The sequence below is a fragment of the Cotesia typhae genome, unplaced genomic scaffold (genome assembly GCF_013202065.1).
Source record: "Cotesia typhae breed Kobodo isofemale line unplaced genomic scaffold, CoteBio_Ctyphae contig_23, whole genome shotgun sequence".
Taxonomy (NCBI): Eukaryota; Metazoa; Arthropoda; class Insecta; order Hymenoptera; family Braconidae; genus Cotesia; species Cotesia typhae.
This window is the reverse complement of record NW_027423729.1, coordinates 3,831,891-3,851,287: the sequence shown is the minus strand read 5'-3', so window position 1 is coordinate 3,851,287 and position 19,397 is coordinate 3,831,891. Positions and strand designations below refer to the sequence as shown.

Below are 19,397 nucleotides of genomic sequence, written 5' to 3'. Positions count from 1 at the left end.
TACTCTGAAAATAAAGGGATGCTGATTAATTTGTTTGAGTGCTGTTTTTTTATTAAATATTGTGATAAATGATTTATTATCGGATAAAATTAATTCCAATTGATTTTTATAATCAAAATATAGATAAAAATTTTTTAATTTTAATTCTGACTGTTAATTAACAATTTTGAGATGATTTATTAATTTATATATATTTTTTCCCTTTTGCACGACGATAGAAAAACAGTTAAAGACAAGGAAAAAAAAATTTTTAATCAGATTTATTTTCGTAATTAAAAAAAAAATTAAATTTAAAGTATGTTTAATTTTTTTTTTTTTTTTTTTTTTTATATTATCAATTTATCGTACAAGTCATGAATTTTTTTTATATATTTAACGTATTGAAATTACATTTAAAATTTGTCCAATATATTTTTATATACATTTTTTTCATGGCGAATAAATTGGAATAATTGAAAATTTTTTAATTTTCCAATTAAAATAAAATATTTATAAATTAATAAATTTAATAATAATATTTTAATAAAAAAATAAATTAGTACATTTATTGAATAATAAACTATCAGAGGGATCATTTACATAGATAAAAAAGGTTTTTTTTTTTTTTTTTTAATGAAGCTAAATAAATAATTTTAAAATTCCAACAGTAGATTAGCGCCAGAACCAAAACTACTACCCCAAGAAGAAGTGACGTATGCAGAGCCGGTGCTGATGCCTCAGCCCCCAAAAATGCACTCTCCAAAGGGTACCATGCGAAAGCCGCCACCGACTCCAGCAGAAACCTTGTTCCAGTTCCCGGAGGCGTACGGGTTCCGCGGCGGACCTCGGGACAACTTTGGAACACTGAGATCGTGCCAAGGCACGGACGCGTACCGTCGTAACGACGGTTTCGCCACGACCCGGAGTGTGAAGAAAGTTTATCTCTGAGAAACGAGTGAGGAGGGAGGCGGCCGTCACCGTAGTCTAGGACGGCCAGGAAGAAATCGTCACAACGCAACTTCTGGAAGAAATCGCGGCGTGACCTCCGGTGGCGGACAATCCAGTCGCGGGGAGTTGGCCGGAGCGAGGACCCTTGAGTCGCCCTCGCCCCCTTCCAGCGTGTCCTCCAGTTCGCCATCGCCTCCCTCCTCTACCCCATCACCACCACCCACGTTACTACCGATGTCTATAAACGACGGGTCTCCACCACCGCCGACACCGCCCTGCAGTTTTATATACCGATCATAGTCTTCAAGTAACAGTACTCATATTTACGATCCTCCCCACCAAATTCGTAATATTTAATTAATTAATAAAATAATTCAATTAATTAATTAATTAAATAGTTATTATCATTAATAATATCGATGTTTCTTTTTTTTGTTAGTATGTACGCTGTTAAAATTTCTGGTGTGGTTCAAGGTGTTTTATTTTTTTTTTTACAAGGTGAATTTTCTAATTTTGGGTCAAACAAAATTTTTGAGGTGCAAAAATTAAAAAAAAAATTTTGCATAGATAAAACGAATTATTTGTGATTCAAGGGGAATATTATTGATTGTCTTGATTCAAAAAATGAATCAAAAATTTGAAATTTAAAGATCAAAAGTATGATCTTTATTAGATACATAAGAACAAAAATTTTGTTTTTCTATAAAAATTTTATGTTCTTGATTCAGCAACAAATTTTTTGAAAATGCCAAAAAAAGTTTAAAAAACACACAAATTTGTGAGTTAAATCTATTTTTAAAGGTATTCAAGGATTATTGGTAACATTGAATCAAGTCAATAAAATCTTGAACCAAAGTTACCGGCTATCTTAATCTTTGAAAAAAAATTGTTAGGCAACATTGGTTTAAATTAATTTGAACTAAATATCTCAAAGCAAGAGTGAAATTTTTTTCTTGAATCAACAAATTTTTCATCAAAGAATCTAAGAATCCCACTGAATTAAAAAAATGAAACACCCCAAATGAATCATGTAAAAATTGGAGCTTTTCACGGGAAAATTTTGGCAGCGTACCTATAAATATACAAATGTATATACATATACCATCAAAAAATAGAGAAAAGAAAAGAGGAAATGAACAGTAACTGGAAGCTACAAAACTACCCAGTCACGGGTTTTTAATTATTTTTTTTGCCCATTAACTCGTGCGCTGTTTAATTGAGGGTATACAGTAGAGTACAGGTACAAGCGTACATGTACATCTATATCTGTGGGTGCGGGTGTGTGTAGTTATGCGAGAATGCTCTGTAGTTAAATGGTGTGCGTGGGTTAAATGTATCGTATAGACATCGAGTGTCATGCATGCTTTAAATTACATCTGGTGTGTATATTTACACTACGTAAACGGGGAAACTATTTTTTATCGAGATGCCTGATACTGACTGACGGTATGCTACTATACGCGCTGCGTTACTCGGTCAATTTTACACCCTTACCACTCTCTGTGCGACGTATAACGTTTAGTTTTAGTTTATTTACTTCATTAACATTAATATTAATAATAATTAGTGACATTACATACCATTATGTTGAATTTAAGATAGTAAAAAATTTAGGCGGTGATTTACATTGATACACTGAGATCTCTACATAAACATTACATTATTTTTATAATTTTATACTTTGACAGTAAGTACCTCAATCGAGTTTTATTGTTATTGTTGACTTATCGTATTATTCTCACTTTTGTCGGGTTAGTTGACAATTAAATATGACTGTAACTAGCTGAACATTAAACATTAAAGATAAATTACAAAAAAACAAAGTGTGTTCGCGGGTTGTGTCGTGACTTTGACTGATTTAAAAAATTACGAACAAATTATCCTTTTTTTCTTTACAATTTATTATTAATTATTGATAATTATTCAATAGAATTTTTAATAAATAAATAAATAGGTTATAAGTAATTCGCTGGTAGTCTATTGATGGACAAATGTTTGTTCTAGTTACATCAGATATCATGATCTCCGTTAAAGAGGTCTTTTGCGCATGTTAATTATTTTAAATTTTTTAAACTTCCCGCTAAAAAAAAAATTAAATTTAAAAAAAAAATAAATTAAATTCTAATAAAAATTTGTTGTAAATTTTTTCATATTTGAGCAGAAATTCAATTTTAAAATCAAAATTTTAAATATTGATTAAAAAAAAAATTAACGAAATTTTTTACGCGCATTGCAGACTTCTTTAATTTGTAATTTTTTTACAAAAAAACTAAAAATTACACGCAATAAATAAATCGCATTAACAGGAAAGTAATAAGATAAAAAATTAGCAGGTCCTGGCAAAAAAGTAAATAAGTCAATTACCGTAATTTTAGCTTATGATCGCCGCCAGACAAGTTTACGATGGCCGAACACGAACAAACTCACACTAGTCTTGTAATTCCGAATTTAATGATATAACTAGCGTAAACATGACACCAACATTTTAACAAACAAACTAATACTTGTAACTTTTAATAATAATAACAATATTAAATAAATAATAATAATAATACATTTACACTCGTCAATATACCAAATATAGAGAATAAAGCCTGATTGAGTAAACCGGAAACTTTTTTTATTTAAAATTTTTCAATATTATTGTACTGAAAAACACAAATATGGAGATCATGATTGTACATAAAGTTATAATTTGTAACAACATTTATTATTACTAAAAATAATAGAGAGTCATACATTAATTATAAAACAGTGTTAATTAATTCCAATGAAACGTAGACTGGGCCGTTAATATAGCATAGAGAACACATGACAACTTGTTAATTAAAATTAACAACAGTTGAGTTTTAGTTTGTTTATGGATTACTAAAACGAGCATAATAATAAATTGTTTTGAATATATACGCCTTCATACTCCCTGAAATACGTAATGACGGATTCGCTCCGAGAGGATTAATGGGTCAAGAGAAGTCGAATACTTTTTATTTTTTAATTAATACCAAAAATAATAAATTAATATAGAGATAAAGGATAAGATTAAGAGTAAAGTTAAGAGTAGCGGTAGGAGTAAAGAAGGCTTTTTGTATATAATTCATAATAATAATAATAATTATAACAACATATTTATGGAATGAATACTGTCAGTTAAAAGTTGTGTGAACGACTTTAATAATTGTAATTATAATTAATTAAATTTAAAGATTTGCATTTGCGGAAAGCGCAGTAATGGCGTGTGTAGAAAAGTCTATCGTAAAGTGCTTCTTATTTCAGTGTGTTTAGAAGTAACGCGTATGTGATATATTCTATATATATTATGATGATGATGATGAGATATTTTCTAGACAATGGGTTAAGAGTAAGATTAACGGGTGTTTATTATTATTATTATTATTATTATTATTATTATTATTATTATTATTATTATAAATACTTGCATTAAATTTAATAGTAATCTAATGAATAAAAAATGTAAGCTCTACACACGCGATAACAAGCTCTTTTGTTCACAAATTCATTCTAATTCTATTGATTATTATTATTATTAATTAATTAATTCATTAATTATAAATAGTGTTAGACGGTGTATTGAGGACTTAAAATTGTGCCATTTGCACGTTAATAAAGTAATATAACGTGCGACTTTACTAATACTGAGTTGTGAAACAGCCAGTATTTGCTTTCTATAAATCAATTAGTCGTGATAATAATGATTTAATCTTTAAGTAGTTGTGTGGGCGTGCTTTAGCTGAATTATATGTCTGTTAATTTACGGCCGTACTAATGCTATTAATTTGTACTTTGCAAATTGTTATCTTAAGGTGTTTCAACCAAATTATTAGATTTATTTTATTAAAACTTTAAGTTATTTTACTTTATTATTAATTTAGATTATTTTATTTTTTATTTTTAGTTTATTTAGGTATTGTTTTATTTTCTGTATTTTATTTGTTTGTATCTGTTCAGGCGAGCGTCAATTATTTTGTGGCTTTGAATTTTTTGAGGTAAATTGAGTCATATTGAAAAAAAAAATAAATAAATAAATAAAAAAAATATGTTGTGAAATTGATGTTTTTTTATGAATTTCAGAGCACGAAAATTGAAACTGTAAAAACAAACGATGCAATTTTTTATTTTATTTTTAAACTAATAATTTAGTATTGATTTGTGAGGACAATTAAAATCCCAATTAATTTTTTTGAATTATACTTTAAAATTAATTGAATTTTATAAAAATTTCAAAGTCACATTATTTAATATAATTTTTTTGTTACTAAAATATTTATCCAATTAATTTTTTATGTTAAACTCAATAATTGAAATGTCGACGTAATTTGTACATTTTTTTACAAAAAATTTTGAGTTAACTATTAAATAAAAAAAAAAAGCGCCTGCATATTAACTTTATAAAAAGTAATTGTAGTATAAATAACAAGTATAAACATGAATTTATAAAAATAAATGAGTTGGTATAAAAAAAAAAAAAAAAAAAAAAAATTGATTAAAAAAGTTTATAATTTTAGTTGATTAAAAATTTAGTATACCCACAATGCTACTTAAAGTTTAATAATATTATGTAAACTTTAAAAACTATTAAATTGAAATAAATAAAGTAGATTCACAAAGAATCACCGAGAGTGCCACATTGGATGTGAATTTTTAAAGTTAAATAATAAATGTTCTGAAGGTTAATTAATATTACAGGAAGCTCGGAGATAACTCGCCGAGCTGAATAAAATTATAAATAAAAACAAAAATGATAATTGTTTGTCAAAGTTTACGTCAAGCGTATTCTTACTAAACTCGCTAAAATCTTAGTCACTCGTACATATAATAAACTTGTACAACAAACTCCAACACAGCAAACACCGTAGATTAAAACAAAACAAAACAAAAGTTGCTCTAAAGTTAAAATAAAATAATTTAAATTTATAGTACGGTAATAAAAGTAAAAAGGTTTAAAGTTTATCATATTAACTCATAAAGTTTGTGAACAATCGAACTTGAATAATGCCGACTATGACACGCACATTTAATCTCAACTTACACGTACACTCAATTATTATTACTTAGCGTCATTGTTTTATTAATTGAATAAAAAATAAACTAAATTCGTTAATTAACTTAATCAAATGGTAACAAACGAAGCTCGTTATCAACACCTCCCTCAAAAATAATACAACAAAAAGACTGAAAGACCCCTGAGCTTTTATTCGCATTACATTATCATTTTTTTTAATTATATTGCTCGCAATTAATGACCCGCGTACACCTTTTTTTACCAATAGTACAAATTTACTCTTGTTAATTATTATTATTAAGTTTCAAACCATTTTTTTATCTCTACGCTGATACAAGAATTTATTGCGAATAATAAACAATGTTTATTGTTATTTTTTAAGATTATTTCAGACAAACAAACATTTGTTACAATTAAATCCATTTTTTAAAAATAAATTATTGTCTGCAGTTTTTATAATGACTTTTTACATTAAAATAAGCAATTTTTTTGGTAAAATAATATTTGTTAACAATGAACGTTGTATAAAATTACATTTGTTTGCATTAAATGATCTTCCTCTATTTATCGTAATTAAAAAAAAAAAATTTTTTTATTTTTATCTGAAATAAAATTTTTTTTTTTTTATTTCATTGCACGGAAAGAACAAGATGACACTGGATATCATCCCAGATTATACTCAGTGATATCTGTGGTAAAAAAAAATTTCAGATAGTAGCTAGTATAATCCAAATTACACTGGATGATATCTGGATTATACTCATTGTAATCTGGATTATACTAGCTACTATCTGAATTTTTCGTTCAAAAAATTAAATTATATATTTCTAAGGGTTCAAAATAAAAATTAATTTATTAATAAATAATAATTATTGTAAAAAAAAATTCTTGTATCAACGTAAAAAAATTTGACCCCCAGTTTGACAATTAAACAAGTTTTGACATTCCCATACTTATAAATTTTTGAACTATGTAATTGTTGACATTAGTGACATATATTGAACTTTTTAAACAATTAAAAATAACAATAATTGTAAAAATTTGAATAATAACCATAATAAAAAAAAAAAAAAAAAAATTATAGAGCCTGGAGTTGCAGATCGATCGGTTGAGCAAAAAAAAGTCGGGTTTAAATGAAAAGCTAATAATAGCGGAAATTAAGCCGCGGAAAATGACAATTTGGTTATTGGGTGTATGAAATATGAAATTTAATCGTTGACACTTATTGAATTAAGGATAATTAATAATGATGTTTAGCATGGGGGTGGGAGGAGGTCAGCGAGTTTGCTCGAGAGTTTTAGGGTGGGGGAGGAACATATAACGCTGCCATTATTTTTAATTGACTACTTCCTCATCTTGGTTATTACTAGGGCCAGAAAGTTTGTTCAATGTATACTCGTTAAATAATTATTACAGCGGCTGATTGTACAAAGTACTGATACATTGTTAAAATTTACATTTAACATTCTATTTCGTTAGTTAACTAATTAAAAGTTTAACCGCGCGGATTTTGTTGATAAATTTTATCTTTTTCGTTTTAATTAATATTAAATTACTCTCGCTGTTATTTTAAATTAAATAACAACTCGGCGTAATTATAATTTTATTTTTTAATGAAAATTTCTGTTTTGCTTTCATTTAGTGATTGCAATTATTTTTATTATTTATTTTTTTCTTAAAATTTTTAATTAATAAATTATTTTTTGGCTCTAGTTGAATTTAAAGTGATCGATTTGTGTGAAGAGAAAAATTAAAATTTTTTAACTCAGGCATTAAACCAAAGAAACTTAAAATAAATTGTAAAAAATAGCCCGTTTTTATTAAATTATGATGGTTATCGTTAGAGTTGCACAAAGTAAAGCGGTATTCTGATAAAGAAGAAAGAAAGTGACCCCTAGCACAATAAATTTGGACTAATAAATTATGTGGATTGAAATTAAAAGTTAGATTAACATTACAACAGGTGACACATACATAACATGCACAAAAAAAAAATATAATGAAAGGTCCATTAATTAATATTATATTGTATTATATTATTTGTTAACATTTGATTATTCTGACGATAAATCGTCGGGGGACACTGGCTTGATGTAATGACATTTTTCATTGAAATAAAACAATGCTTTTTACCGCAATTAGTTCTATAATTTATCTTTTGTATTTTTTATTTTATTAATCTCGATAAAAAATAATATTTTTGCCACTGATGTTCATCATTACTGAAGAAATGTATGGAAAAATTTTTTAACAGAGATTTTATCTCGTTGAATATTTATAAAAAATTAGTTTTTTATTTAATGAAAAAATTTGAATAATTGAATTTTGAAAAGTGATTTTTTTTATCGTTATTTAAAAATTGAATGCTTGAAGAGAATTTTAATTACATTTTCTCTATTAAAAATTCAAGCGGGTATATTTATATATATAATTAAATTCTCTTAAAAAAACAAACATTCTTTAAAAAGCTGTCAAATTTAATTAGATGAAATTATTAAACATAAAATTTAGTTATTTAATTTAAAAAAAAGAGATAATTTTTTTTTATTCAATTTATTTAACAATAAGTTTATTCTTTTTATTATAAAAAATAAACTTCAAAGAAAAATTTAATTAAAAAAAATTGATTTGAAATTATTTTTTTTAAATTTAATATTGTAAGTTAAAAAAAAAATTTATCTTCAATTTTTGATGAACATCGGCCGAGAAAAAAAAAGACAACACGCATTATTTTATATCAACATGAGATGTATGGAATTATTAATAGAAAGATTAGTTGGTACTAATAAAGCGAATGGTTAATGATTAAAACTAGAGAGCTCTTTTCCTTGTCGGAGCTTATAGAAAATATTGTATAATTAATTGTACGGAAGGTAATTTATAATAAAATTAGCTGTAAGTAGGTGATTAGCGAAAAAAAAAATAATTTAAATAAAATAAAATAAACATTGGTATGTAGAGTCGCTTAAAACGTATATATAAAAATATAATATATATTATAAATATAAAAATTATAAATTATTGATATTATTATTATTAATATTAATAATATAATATTATAACTTTTTATAAATATATTTTTCCGTCGGAGTCTAGCCTAAGTAGAGGACATACACAGTTACAATTATTATAACAAATATAAATATATATATATATATATATATATATATATATATATATATATATATATATATATATATATATATAAATATTAATTGATTAATTAATTATTAAAATAAATTATAAGTTGTCAACTGATCTGTATATTGAAAAAAGATCTAGTGTTAATTCATTTAAGCGTAATAGTTTTATAAGTTAGGCAAGTTGTACGAATTGTAAGTCATTTTAAATACTAAAATTAATATTAATAATTAAAAAAAAAAAAAAAAAAAAGAAGTTAGTACCTAATGTTATTATAATTATATTATAATTATAATTACAATTTTAACAATGATTATAATTATAATATTAAAGTTGATAACGTTAATTTATTTATTATTAGGCGCGAGCTGTGTTTCATTTTAAATGTACTCATAAAATCTAAATAAAGTATTGCGCCAAATGATAAATAAGTTATATGGTTGTATTGTAATTAATAAATTGAATAAATATTTAAACTTAAATTAATGTAATTGTAAATTTAAGAAATAATTTGCCTGCCATTTAATCGGCAACGTTGATAATGTTTATTCCAGCCCCTTTTGTTTATAAAAGTTTATTGAAATATTAAATACTATGTGAGTACATAATAGGGGTAATGCATGTCCGAGTGAAAGAGATAATGAGTAAGATTCATTTTTAGTAAACGAAATATTAACAACAAGATGACTTATCAACGATTTATATTATCAATTGCAATTTGTATTTATTGTAATTTGCTTCTTCCTAATACAGCTATTTTTTACTGTAAAATTTATTATTTTAAGTGGAGGTCAACGGTCATGTGTTAATGTTGCTAAGCGAAAGGTTATGGTCGAATGCGACTTAATGGCGGACAGAAAATTCAATTTAATAGCTTCATTATTTTTATTTATTTTTAATGATTAATTCTAGTCATTTTTTAATCAAGATTAATTTTTCTGCTTTTTTTTAAAAAAAAAAGACATTTTTTTTGTGATTAAAAATTAAAAAAAAAATTGAATTGAATTTTTTTCAATTTTTGGTAAAAAAAAATTTGATATTTTATTTTTAATTAAAATATTAGAATATTAAATTTATTAAAAATTTTGGAAACTTAAAGTCGCAATTTGTAGCTTTGACATGAGTAAGCACGTAAAATTCAGCATGTAAAAAAAAACCATCAGCGTTGGGCGCCAGTAGGTCAATAAAAAACATGGCAATCTAATAAAATTTGTTATAAATGTTAATTGCCATCAACATTTAAAGAAAAAAAATGAGAGAAGCAAGTTAATAAATATATTTATAATACGATGAGGAAAATTAGGCAGTAGGCTGCGGTAGAAAGGCACGTCTTTGATTAAAAATAAATGAATTAATGAACTAATATGAAAAATTGATAAATATATATTACTCAAAATAAAAGACAGTAGTGATTTACTGTGGCTGATTAATAGAGTGAATGCGCTCATAGAAAGCATAATTGGCAAGGCATAGTCGGATTTGAGGATGCTGATTAAACTAAATAATTAATAATCTTTATGAATCCGCTTATGGTTGCTTTGTAATTATTAATTAATTATAATTATAAATATATTATTAATTCATTGTTTTTTACTAGTTAACTAGATTTTATTTTTAATAATCTAGTGATTTATTATAATTATTATTAATAATAACAATTACTATTGTAAATAATGCATTTATTAGTCTGCATTTTTTATTTTTTTAATTACACATTCCAATTTTTTAAAGGGGAGAGTTACAAAAAATTTTTGTTCGTGCAATAATTTTTAAAAAACTAAAGTTGAATTTTGTTAATTTCTGGATTTTAAAAAAATTAATAAAATTCCAGTGCAACTTATAAAAAAATATTTACAAAAATTAAAAATTATCTGCGTACTTCCCCGCGCTAAATAATTAAAAAAATAAACCAAAAAAAAAACCCGATAATTAAAACGACAATTATTTCATAACAATAAATAAAAGTCAGTAATTAAAAGTAAATATAAAACAATTTTATAATAATTATTACAACTATTTTTTATTGTAATCGCACAACGTGATGTAATATTGCCTCTGCTTTTACCAATAATACGCAATGAGTATTTTGTTGATAATTTTAATTATTAATTATAAAATATAAAAAAAAGAACAGAAGAAGCGCACGAACAAAATTACTAAAAAAATATTCCGATATTAATAAAAAAAAAAAAAAAAAATATTGAACACTAATTGTGCGCTGATATTCGTACGTATAACACCCATCAATAATTTAACAATTACAATTATAATTTAAAAAAAAATTCAATTTTTAAAAATTGTATGGAATGAATTTCGGCGTGTGTGTGACTAAAATGTGAGACGTACGAGATTTAAATCCGAGTGTTAGTGATGATTGATGATTAATAAGTAATTAAAATTAATAATTAACAAAAAAAAAAAAATTACCAAAAAAAAGAATGATTGATGATTGACGATGAGTCGGAAGACATTTTTACCGGCGGACTGCTGTTCATAGTGCCCTGTTATAGCGGGTTCCCTGGGCAGAGATTTGGAGATTTGTTTATTAATTAATTAATTAATTAAAAATCATTGGAATTACCTACCTTCGTCCATCACCTCTTAGTGTGAATGATTGAACGAGCAAACCGAGCCAATCTCCTTATTGCGACTAGTTGTTATTGCAAATATTAAAAAAATAATACTCACTAAAAAAAAATAATAATAATTATTATTATTATTATTATGAAGAGCTGTGCGAGTGATTCTTTGACTGTGGGTGGTACGTAAGATCAGTTGCTAAATTGGACGACTTTTAAAATAATAAAATCGGCGATTAAAATATTTCAAATCTCCACGAGTTCGATGTGCAATGTTATATTTATAATGATAATAATAATAATAATAATAATAATAATAATAATAATAATAATAATAATAATAATAATAATAATAATAATAATAATAATAATAATAATAATAATAATAATAATAATAATAATAATAATAATAATAATAATAATAATAATAATAATAATAATAATAATAATAATAATAATAATAATAATAATAATAACAATAATAATGAAATTATAAAAAAGCATGTTCGCACGAATTTAAAGAGATTTTAAAAATTAAAAAAAAAAAAAAATTACGAAATGTTGCTTGAACTCGTTTGTTCTTCCCAAACTTGGTCTTTACGTCATTCAGACGATGTAGATTTATAAAATAATTATTATAATTGTAATTGTATAATGATTAATAATATTAATGATGATGATGATTTAGAATCTCAGAACTCTGCCTACGGAATCCTAATCTATTTTTCAGAATACGCTATTGTGATTATTAAACTATATGATAAACATTTAAAAATGAATAAAAATAATAAAAAAAAAAAAAAAAAAAAAAAAAAAAAAGAAGAAGAAAGAAGTCGAGAAGGATTAAGAGTAATGTAGCATTGTTTATCAATTATTCCGACAATTATTATTTATATAATGTTAATAACCTGTATTAACAATAATTACTGCATTATTATACCATTATTATATTTAGTACTATTAGAGAGTGAGGCTGCTATGGTATTAATGAATTAAGTACAATATATACGATTAATTCATTAGACTTTATATAAAGAAGAAATAACAAAACAAATATATATATTATAAATATACATTAACTAAAGAAGAAATAAAAAATGAAGATAAATGAACAAACCATACTCTCGCATCATCACAATGTTTTATAATTTTAACATTATTCATAAATTAGGGTCTCAATCATCGTACAATTGCCTCTTCTCTCATTATTTTAATGGATATTATATTATATTATTATATTATATTATTATTATATATAAATATATATATATATTAAATACCGTAAGTTTTTGTGTACGGTTAAAATATATATTAAAAGAAAAAAACTTGCGTTTTTGTACCCATTTTTGCATTTGACTATTGCGTTATTTTATAAAAATCAACATAGATTATAGATTGTACTATGAAATATTAAGTCAAAATAAATTTGATTAGGTAATAAAATAATATAAAAATGCTTTATTTTTTTTATTTTTGAACCTCATTATTTTTTATTTATAAGTTTTCTATTTCTATATACAAGTAGTAAACATTAACAAAAAATTAAATTAATTTAAGAAGAAAAATTTTTAAATTAAGAAATTTTTTTTTTGAGAATTCAATCTGTTTCTTCATTCAAAATATTTTTTTTTCTTAACTCAAATTAATTTTCTTATCAATGTTAAAAATATACATTTTTAAATAGTAATAGAAAAATATATTTCTAAATAATATAAGTGATTAATTCTCAAAAAATTTCATAGAATTATTTTTTTAATAAAAATAATATAATTTTTTTAAATTAATAATTTTTCATAAAAAAAAAGTAGTAAACAAGTGTCTTACCTAAATTGACTAGTTATTCTCCAATTTTCTTTAATTTTAATTAAAAAAAAAATAAAACAATGAAATTTTCTCTCAAAAATTCAAAAGTATCATTCAACTAATTTTTTATTTAGTTTATCAATTAAATAATAACTAAAATACTTTTTTAATAATTTATTTATTTAAAAAATTTATTCTAAAGTCAATAGATTTAATGACAACAAATATAAGGAATAAATTGGTAATATTAATTCAAAAAATGATCACAAAAAAATTTTTTTTCGCATTACATTTATTCATAATTGCTCATAGCATACCATTTAATAATTCAGAAGTACACCATAAAAAAGTACAAATATTTACAAAATACTGCTTTATCAATGAACCTGTTATTTTTTTATTACTTATTATTTTTATTTTATTTCTTCAAAATACAAAAGCTCAAAATAATCTTCAATTTTCAGTGTAATTTTATTTCTTCTTTTAATTATTTTTTATTTGAATATTAATAATAATTAATAATTATCAATAATAAGATTAGTTATACAGTTAGATTATTTCAAGTTCTGTCTTATCGTTTATCGCCACTTTGACTAGAGTATATTGGGATTATCCATCGAATATTCGAATATAGACGATAATACATCAATTAATAGCAGGGAAGAACTAGTATATAATTAATCCATTTATTTATTTATTTTTCGATTAATAATAATTTATAATGCTGCAGGGAATGTCGTAATATAATTATGGAAGAATCTGTTTTAAGAACCAAATTTTCAATCACTATTCTACAAACCGTTATTATTATTTATTTTTTATTATTTTCATAATTATGTTTCTTGTTTAAATTGCGGAAATATTGGCAGTACTTTTTGTACCTACGTATGTAATTAAATAATTAATTAATAGATACAGCCAAAAATACATATTCATAAATTTATATAAATACGTTTACATTTAATTTTAATATTTAATATATATAATATCGATTTATCATAAATCATTAATAATTATCAATATAATTGAATATCGTAAATCATAAATCATAATTTTTTTTTTTATAATAATAATAATAATTTTGCGTATATATTTATTAATATATATATTTGTCGATTATTAATGTAGGAGGTGAAGAATCATGTTGATCGTTAATTAATCAATCGATTCTTTCTTCTCCTTTGGCAGCCGATCGATGAAAATGCACAGCAATTCTGTGCATCGCGTTTTTTTTTTTTATTTCGTTTATTGTATTTTTTTTTTAAATTTTATTTAGTCAAGTATACTTAAGCTCACTATTGCGACACGTGCAAGTTATAGTTTTTACTCATCAAAGCATTCTTTAGGTATATACATCCGCAACCTTGCAATTTATCTTATTTTTACTAATGGGCGTTATTAATCGTATGAATATTTTATTGATATTTTTATAATTTAGTTTGTGTAGAAAATTTTTAGAGTTCAATCAATTCTTTTTTTTTTGCACAGAAAAAATTTATGTAAGTAAAAAAAAATTTTTTTAAACAATTAATATTTGTCAATTTATATTTTAAATATAAAAAATTTTATTTTATTTTAATTAATTAATCAAACATTATATTTCAGTAAATTAAAAAAAAAAAATTGATATTATTACCTCAAGTTTTGTTTAATGCAAAAAAATTTTTTGGTTTGATAAAAAATTCTGAAATAATTTTTGGGGATATTTTTGTGTAATATTTAATTTTCCCCAAAAAAAAAAAAAAATTAATTTTTTTGAAAATATGAATTTTAAAAAATTCTAAAAAATATTTATTTCCTAATCATCACTCTTAAAATTCTTAATTATAATATTTCTAATTAAAAATTTCCTCACACAATTTTATTTTCAACCTCAAACTTATCTAACTTCTAAAATCGATAAATTCCAATATAAATTCACTAATTACACCTAAAAAAATCACCAATACAATAAAAATCTCTCATAATCCCAAAAAAAAACTCTTGGAAGATCATTAAATTAATAAATTGAAGTACAAAAAACGTTTGAATTATAAAATCCGGTTAATTATCAATATATACAAATATTTTAAAAATATCTCGCGAGAGATCAATCACTCTTGGTCTTTCGATCTCTTAATATAAATTATCAATTACAAATTACAAATTACTAACTCCATAAGTATCGATATTACCTAAAAAAAAAAAAAAAATCCTAACGATAAAAAGTACTCGTACAATCAAAATTTTTCACGTTTAGCTAATTTAATATTTGATGATATGGCTGGGATACTTTCGTAAATGTTAGTATAGGCATTGGACTGTCGGCTCGGAGCCGCTAATTATCTTATTACAACTTCGATGTCTTTAAAATATATATGTTACTATTACTATTAGTCTTATTACACGTCGTAGTTTAAGTTTTCGTAATAGAATAATCAATAACAGGGTTGCTTATTCGTTTCGTTAAAAGTTACTCGATAATCGATGAAAAATTTAATTGCTACAAGCAATTTGTCTAGGCCATTATACTACTTTCGTGGCAATGATCCATTGTAAATAAAAAAAAACTTTAAATAAATAGTTTTCTACATCTTTACTTAGCTCACTATCGATCTACGCATAACAATTATCAATTAATTATTCGTTATCCATTAATTATCCTTAATCATTACATTATTTGCGTAAAAGCTTCGCGGCCTTTTACCATACGCATCCTAATTATCAGTAAATATTATTATTAATATTATTTATATAGTCTTAGGTCGATAATAGACGCTTATAAATATCTAGCGCTGATTAATGGACAGAGGCAGTGTCAATTAGCCGTTGGGACCAAACGGTCAATTATATATCCTAGATTACCTTAACTCACATACACAAATATAATATTTTCTTTATCCAAAATTTATCTGCTTAAATTAAAAAAAAAATATTTACCAGACTGTTTTAAACTTACAAAATTATCTTCTTACTTTTTTACTGAAGATAGTTTGGTCATTTTTTTTTTCTGACAAATACAAAATATTTTTAAGAATCTAAAAGTGACAAAAAAAATTTCAATTCTTAATATTTCATCATTTTAAAGTAATAAATTTTCCAATTTTAAATAATTCAAGTTTTCTTCACAAAAAGTATACTCATGTTTTCACAAGGAATAAATTACTTATTCAAAAAAAGAACAATTTTGTTTACATTGTGAAAAAAAATTGATTATTCTTTAATTTTATAAAAATTCAATTAAAATTTAATATCTAAACTTGAATTTTTATAATAATTAAAAATAATTAATCCTACTATCTCTAAGCATAATTTATTTTTCCTACAGCCTAGATCATATTACCAGGTAAAAAATTTTTTTCCACTTCAACAAAGCCAAACTAGCTTCAGATCTACAAAAAAGCAATTCCCCCCCTTAATAATCTCGAATAAATAAATTTACAAGCAACTATCGACGACGATTTCCCCTATTTTAGTAACAACCTCATCAAAGGTCGGTCTCTCCCTGGGATCCTTAGCCCAGCATTTATCCTGAAGCTCCTGAAGAGCAGGAGGGGCCGCTTTGTGAGCCTTCCAGCCCAAAGAATGTGTCTTAAGCTGGGCCAGCACCGTTTCATCGTTCAGTTTATTCAAGGGTAGCTCGCCCTGGTGGAAGATTTCCCAAAGCAAGCAGGAAAATGAGTAGACATCACTCTTCGTCGAGTATTCATCCTCATAAACCGCTTCGAAGGGCATCCACCTCAGAGGGATCACCTGATTGCGGAACTTGGCGTACTCTTGCTGATAAGGTTCCTTGGACATGCAGGACATGGTTATTTTCAGACTCAGGCTGCTCGAAATCAAACAGTTCCTAGCTGCGATGTCCTTGTGAACCAGTCTGTTGTCCGCGATGTGCTTGAGCCCCCTGGCGGCTTGATTCGCCAGGGCCAAAATTTGTGCAACGGCCAATTGAGGAGCGCGCTGCTTGATATCAGGGTTAGGGTTCGCGTTGGATGTGGGGCTGCTACCGGAATTTGGAGCCAAAGCTTCGTCCTTTTTCTTTGAAGCCAGCAGGAACTGCTTCAAGTCACCCCAGTCGGTGAATTCCAGGATCATGTAATCAGGTTCTACCTCTCTGCAAAGTCCAATTAATTTTGCGACATTCTCATGGTTCAATTTATGCAAAAGATCCAAGTGTCGCTTGAATTCTTGCAGCGAAGTCTCGTCCTTGGTGTTCAGGAGACTTTTCACCATAACTATCTGCTCTTTTTCACCATCCACTTGGTACTTTGTAGAAAATACTTCTCCGAACTCTCCACGACCCAGTGGCTTCAATTCGCGGAGGTTTGATCGTGATATCGCTAATTTATCGTAGCTGCTTTTGGATTTTTTCGAGTGATTACTGCTCTGGCTTTGAGCTGTTTCTGCTCCGTCGCTGCGATGCGAATCTCTGTTCTCTTTTTTACGCTCGCCATTTTGCTTCGGGTTCATCTCTTTTAGCTCTGTTTGCTCCTCATGAATGTCGCCGTTCTCGAGTTTTTCTGTAACATTTTTACTATTAATACCGAGAAAAAATTTTTATCAAACTAAAAAAATTAATCCAGAAGATCAACATATTCTTGGCTAAAATAAACATTTTTTTTTTCAACGATTTTCATAAACTACGTTCGTTAAATTATTACCAAAATTTTTTCAAATTTATTCGAAATCTGAGAAAATATTTTTAAATGTATCAATAATCTTACAAAAAATTTTATATATATGATTTAAAATAAATAACAAATAATTTTTATTTACTCCAAGATAATTATTGTCTTCATAATTTTTTTGAGTCAATTTATTTTTTGACCAGTTATTTATTTACGAACCTTCACCCTGCTCTTGTAAATACTGCTGCTTTCTACGACGACGCCTATAGCGGCAGTAAAGCATCAGTCCAATTACGAGAATCATGTAGGCGCCAGCGACACCTAGTGTTATTGTTACTGTTTTAGTCATCATCGAGCCGTCGTAGTTTTCTACGTCCATATCTGATCTGTATCCATCGCCGGCTATCAAAAAATAAAGTAAATATTTAGATTTAAATTTAATGTTTGATATAAATAAAATTTAATTCCGCGAAAACTTTAATATGTAATTTAATCTATAATACTTTGTTTGTATAGGTCAAGATAAATTTAGTTGACGATTAGCTGTCAATTATGATTATGATATTACAAATTATGAATGGAACTGACGGGAACTAAGCAGTATTACAATCGAAATAAACGGAAGATGAAGTTGTTGGTTGTTGCAATGATAATGACAAGCTTACATTTGACATTCAATTGAACCTCGACCCTCTTCAAGCCCCCGCTGTTACCCGCTGTGCAGCCATATTTTCCTTCGTCGCTGAGGTAAGCCTCTTTGATGTACAAACTTCCATTTGCTAAAACCTGTAATCGAGGATCATCGAGATTATTTAGCGTTGAGTCTTTATCCCAGTGGATTTGTGGCGTTGGATCGCCTTCTGCCGCACAATGCAACATCACTGGGTACCCTTCCGTGGCTTCTGTTGGGTTCTGAGGCAGTTCCGTGAATTTTGGAGCAACTGAATCATAAAAACAGGTTGTGATTAAATTTTTTCGTTCATGTTTATGTTACAAGCTTTTGCAACACTGTTGCGAGTTTCCGATAATTAGTTTCCAATTTACGAAAATTTGGATGGTCGGTTATAAGTTTCTAGAACGAAGGGATAGTTTTGGTTAGTAAACTCTCTTTGGAATTTAAACTTGGTAATTGTTGTATAAATAGAAGAATTTAAAATAAAATTTTCACTGTTTTTTTTTTTTTTTTTTCGATCACATTTTAAAAATATTTTGTAAATTATTTTTTATTGAAATCTAAACAATTCTCTATGGAAAATAAAATAATTGTAATTTATAATACTCAAATTTGATTAACAAAATTTTTAAAGTTCAATATTATTT

The 19,397-nt window shown here is 25.6% G+C and overlaps 2 protein-coding genes across 3 annotated transcripts in view; one reads left to right on the top strand and one right to left on the bottom strand.

Moving 5' to 3' along the window:
- Positions 1-8,085, top strand: part of Sema1a (semaphorin 1a) — a 117,599-nt gene extending 109,514 nt beyond the window's left edge. Inside the window, exon 10 of one of the 2 annotated variants that reach the window (XM_074238897.1) lies at positions 651-8,085. In XM_074238897.1, coding sequence (XP_074094998.1) covers positions 651-927 — 277 coding nt within the window. In that variant the 3' untranslated portion in view covers positions 928-8,085. Of the gene's footprint in view, positions 1-647 lie in introns of both variants that reach the window. The other variant, XM_074238896.1, reaches the window with a different exon arrangement.
- Positions 8,086-16,730: 8,645 nt separating this feature from the next.
- The window catches only part of LOC141524802 (inactive tyrosine-protein kinase 7), a 29,491-nt gene continuing 26,824 nt past the window's right edge, over positions 16,731-19,397 (bottom strand). The window contains exons 6-8 of the mRNA XM_074238885.1: positions 18,743-19,018; positions 18,297-18,479; positions 16,731-17,969 (exon numbers count right to left, since the gene is read on the bottom strand). Coding sequence (XP_074094986.1) covers positions 16,888-17,969; positions 18,297-18,479; positions 18,743-19,018 — 1,541 coding nt within the window. The 3' untranslated portion in view covers positions 16,731-16,887. The remainder of the gene's footprint in view (positions 17,970-18,296; positions 18,480-18,742; positions 19,019-19,397) is intronic.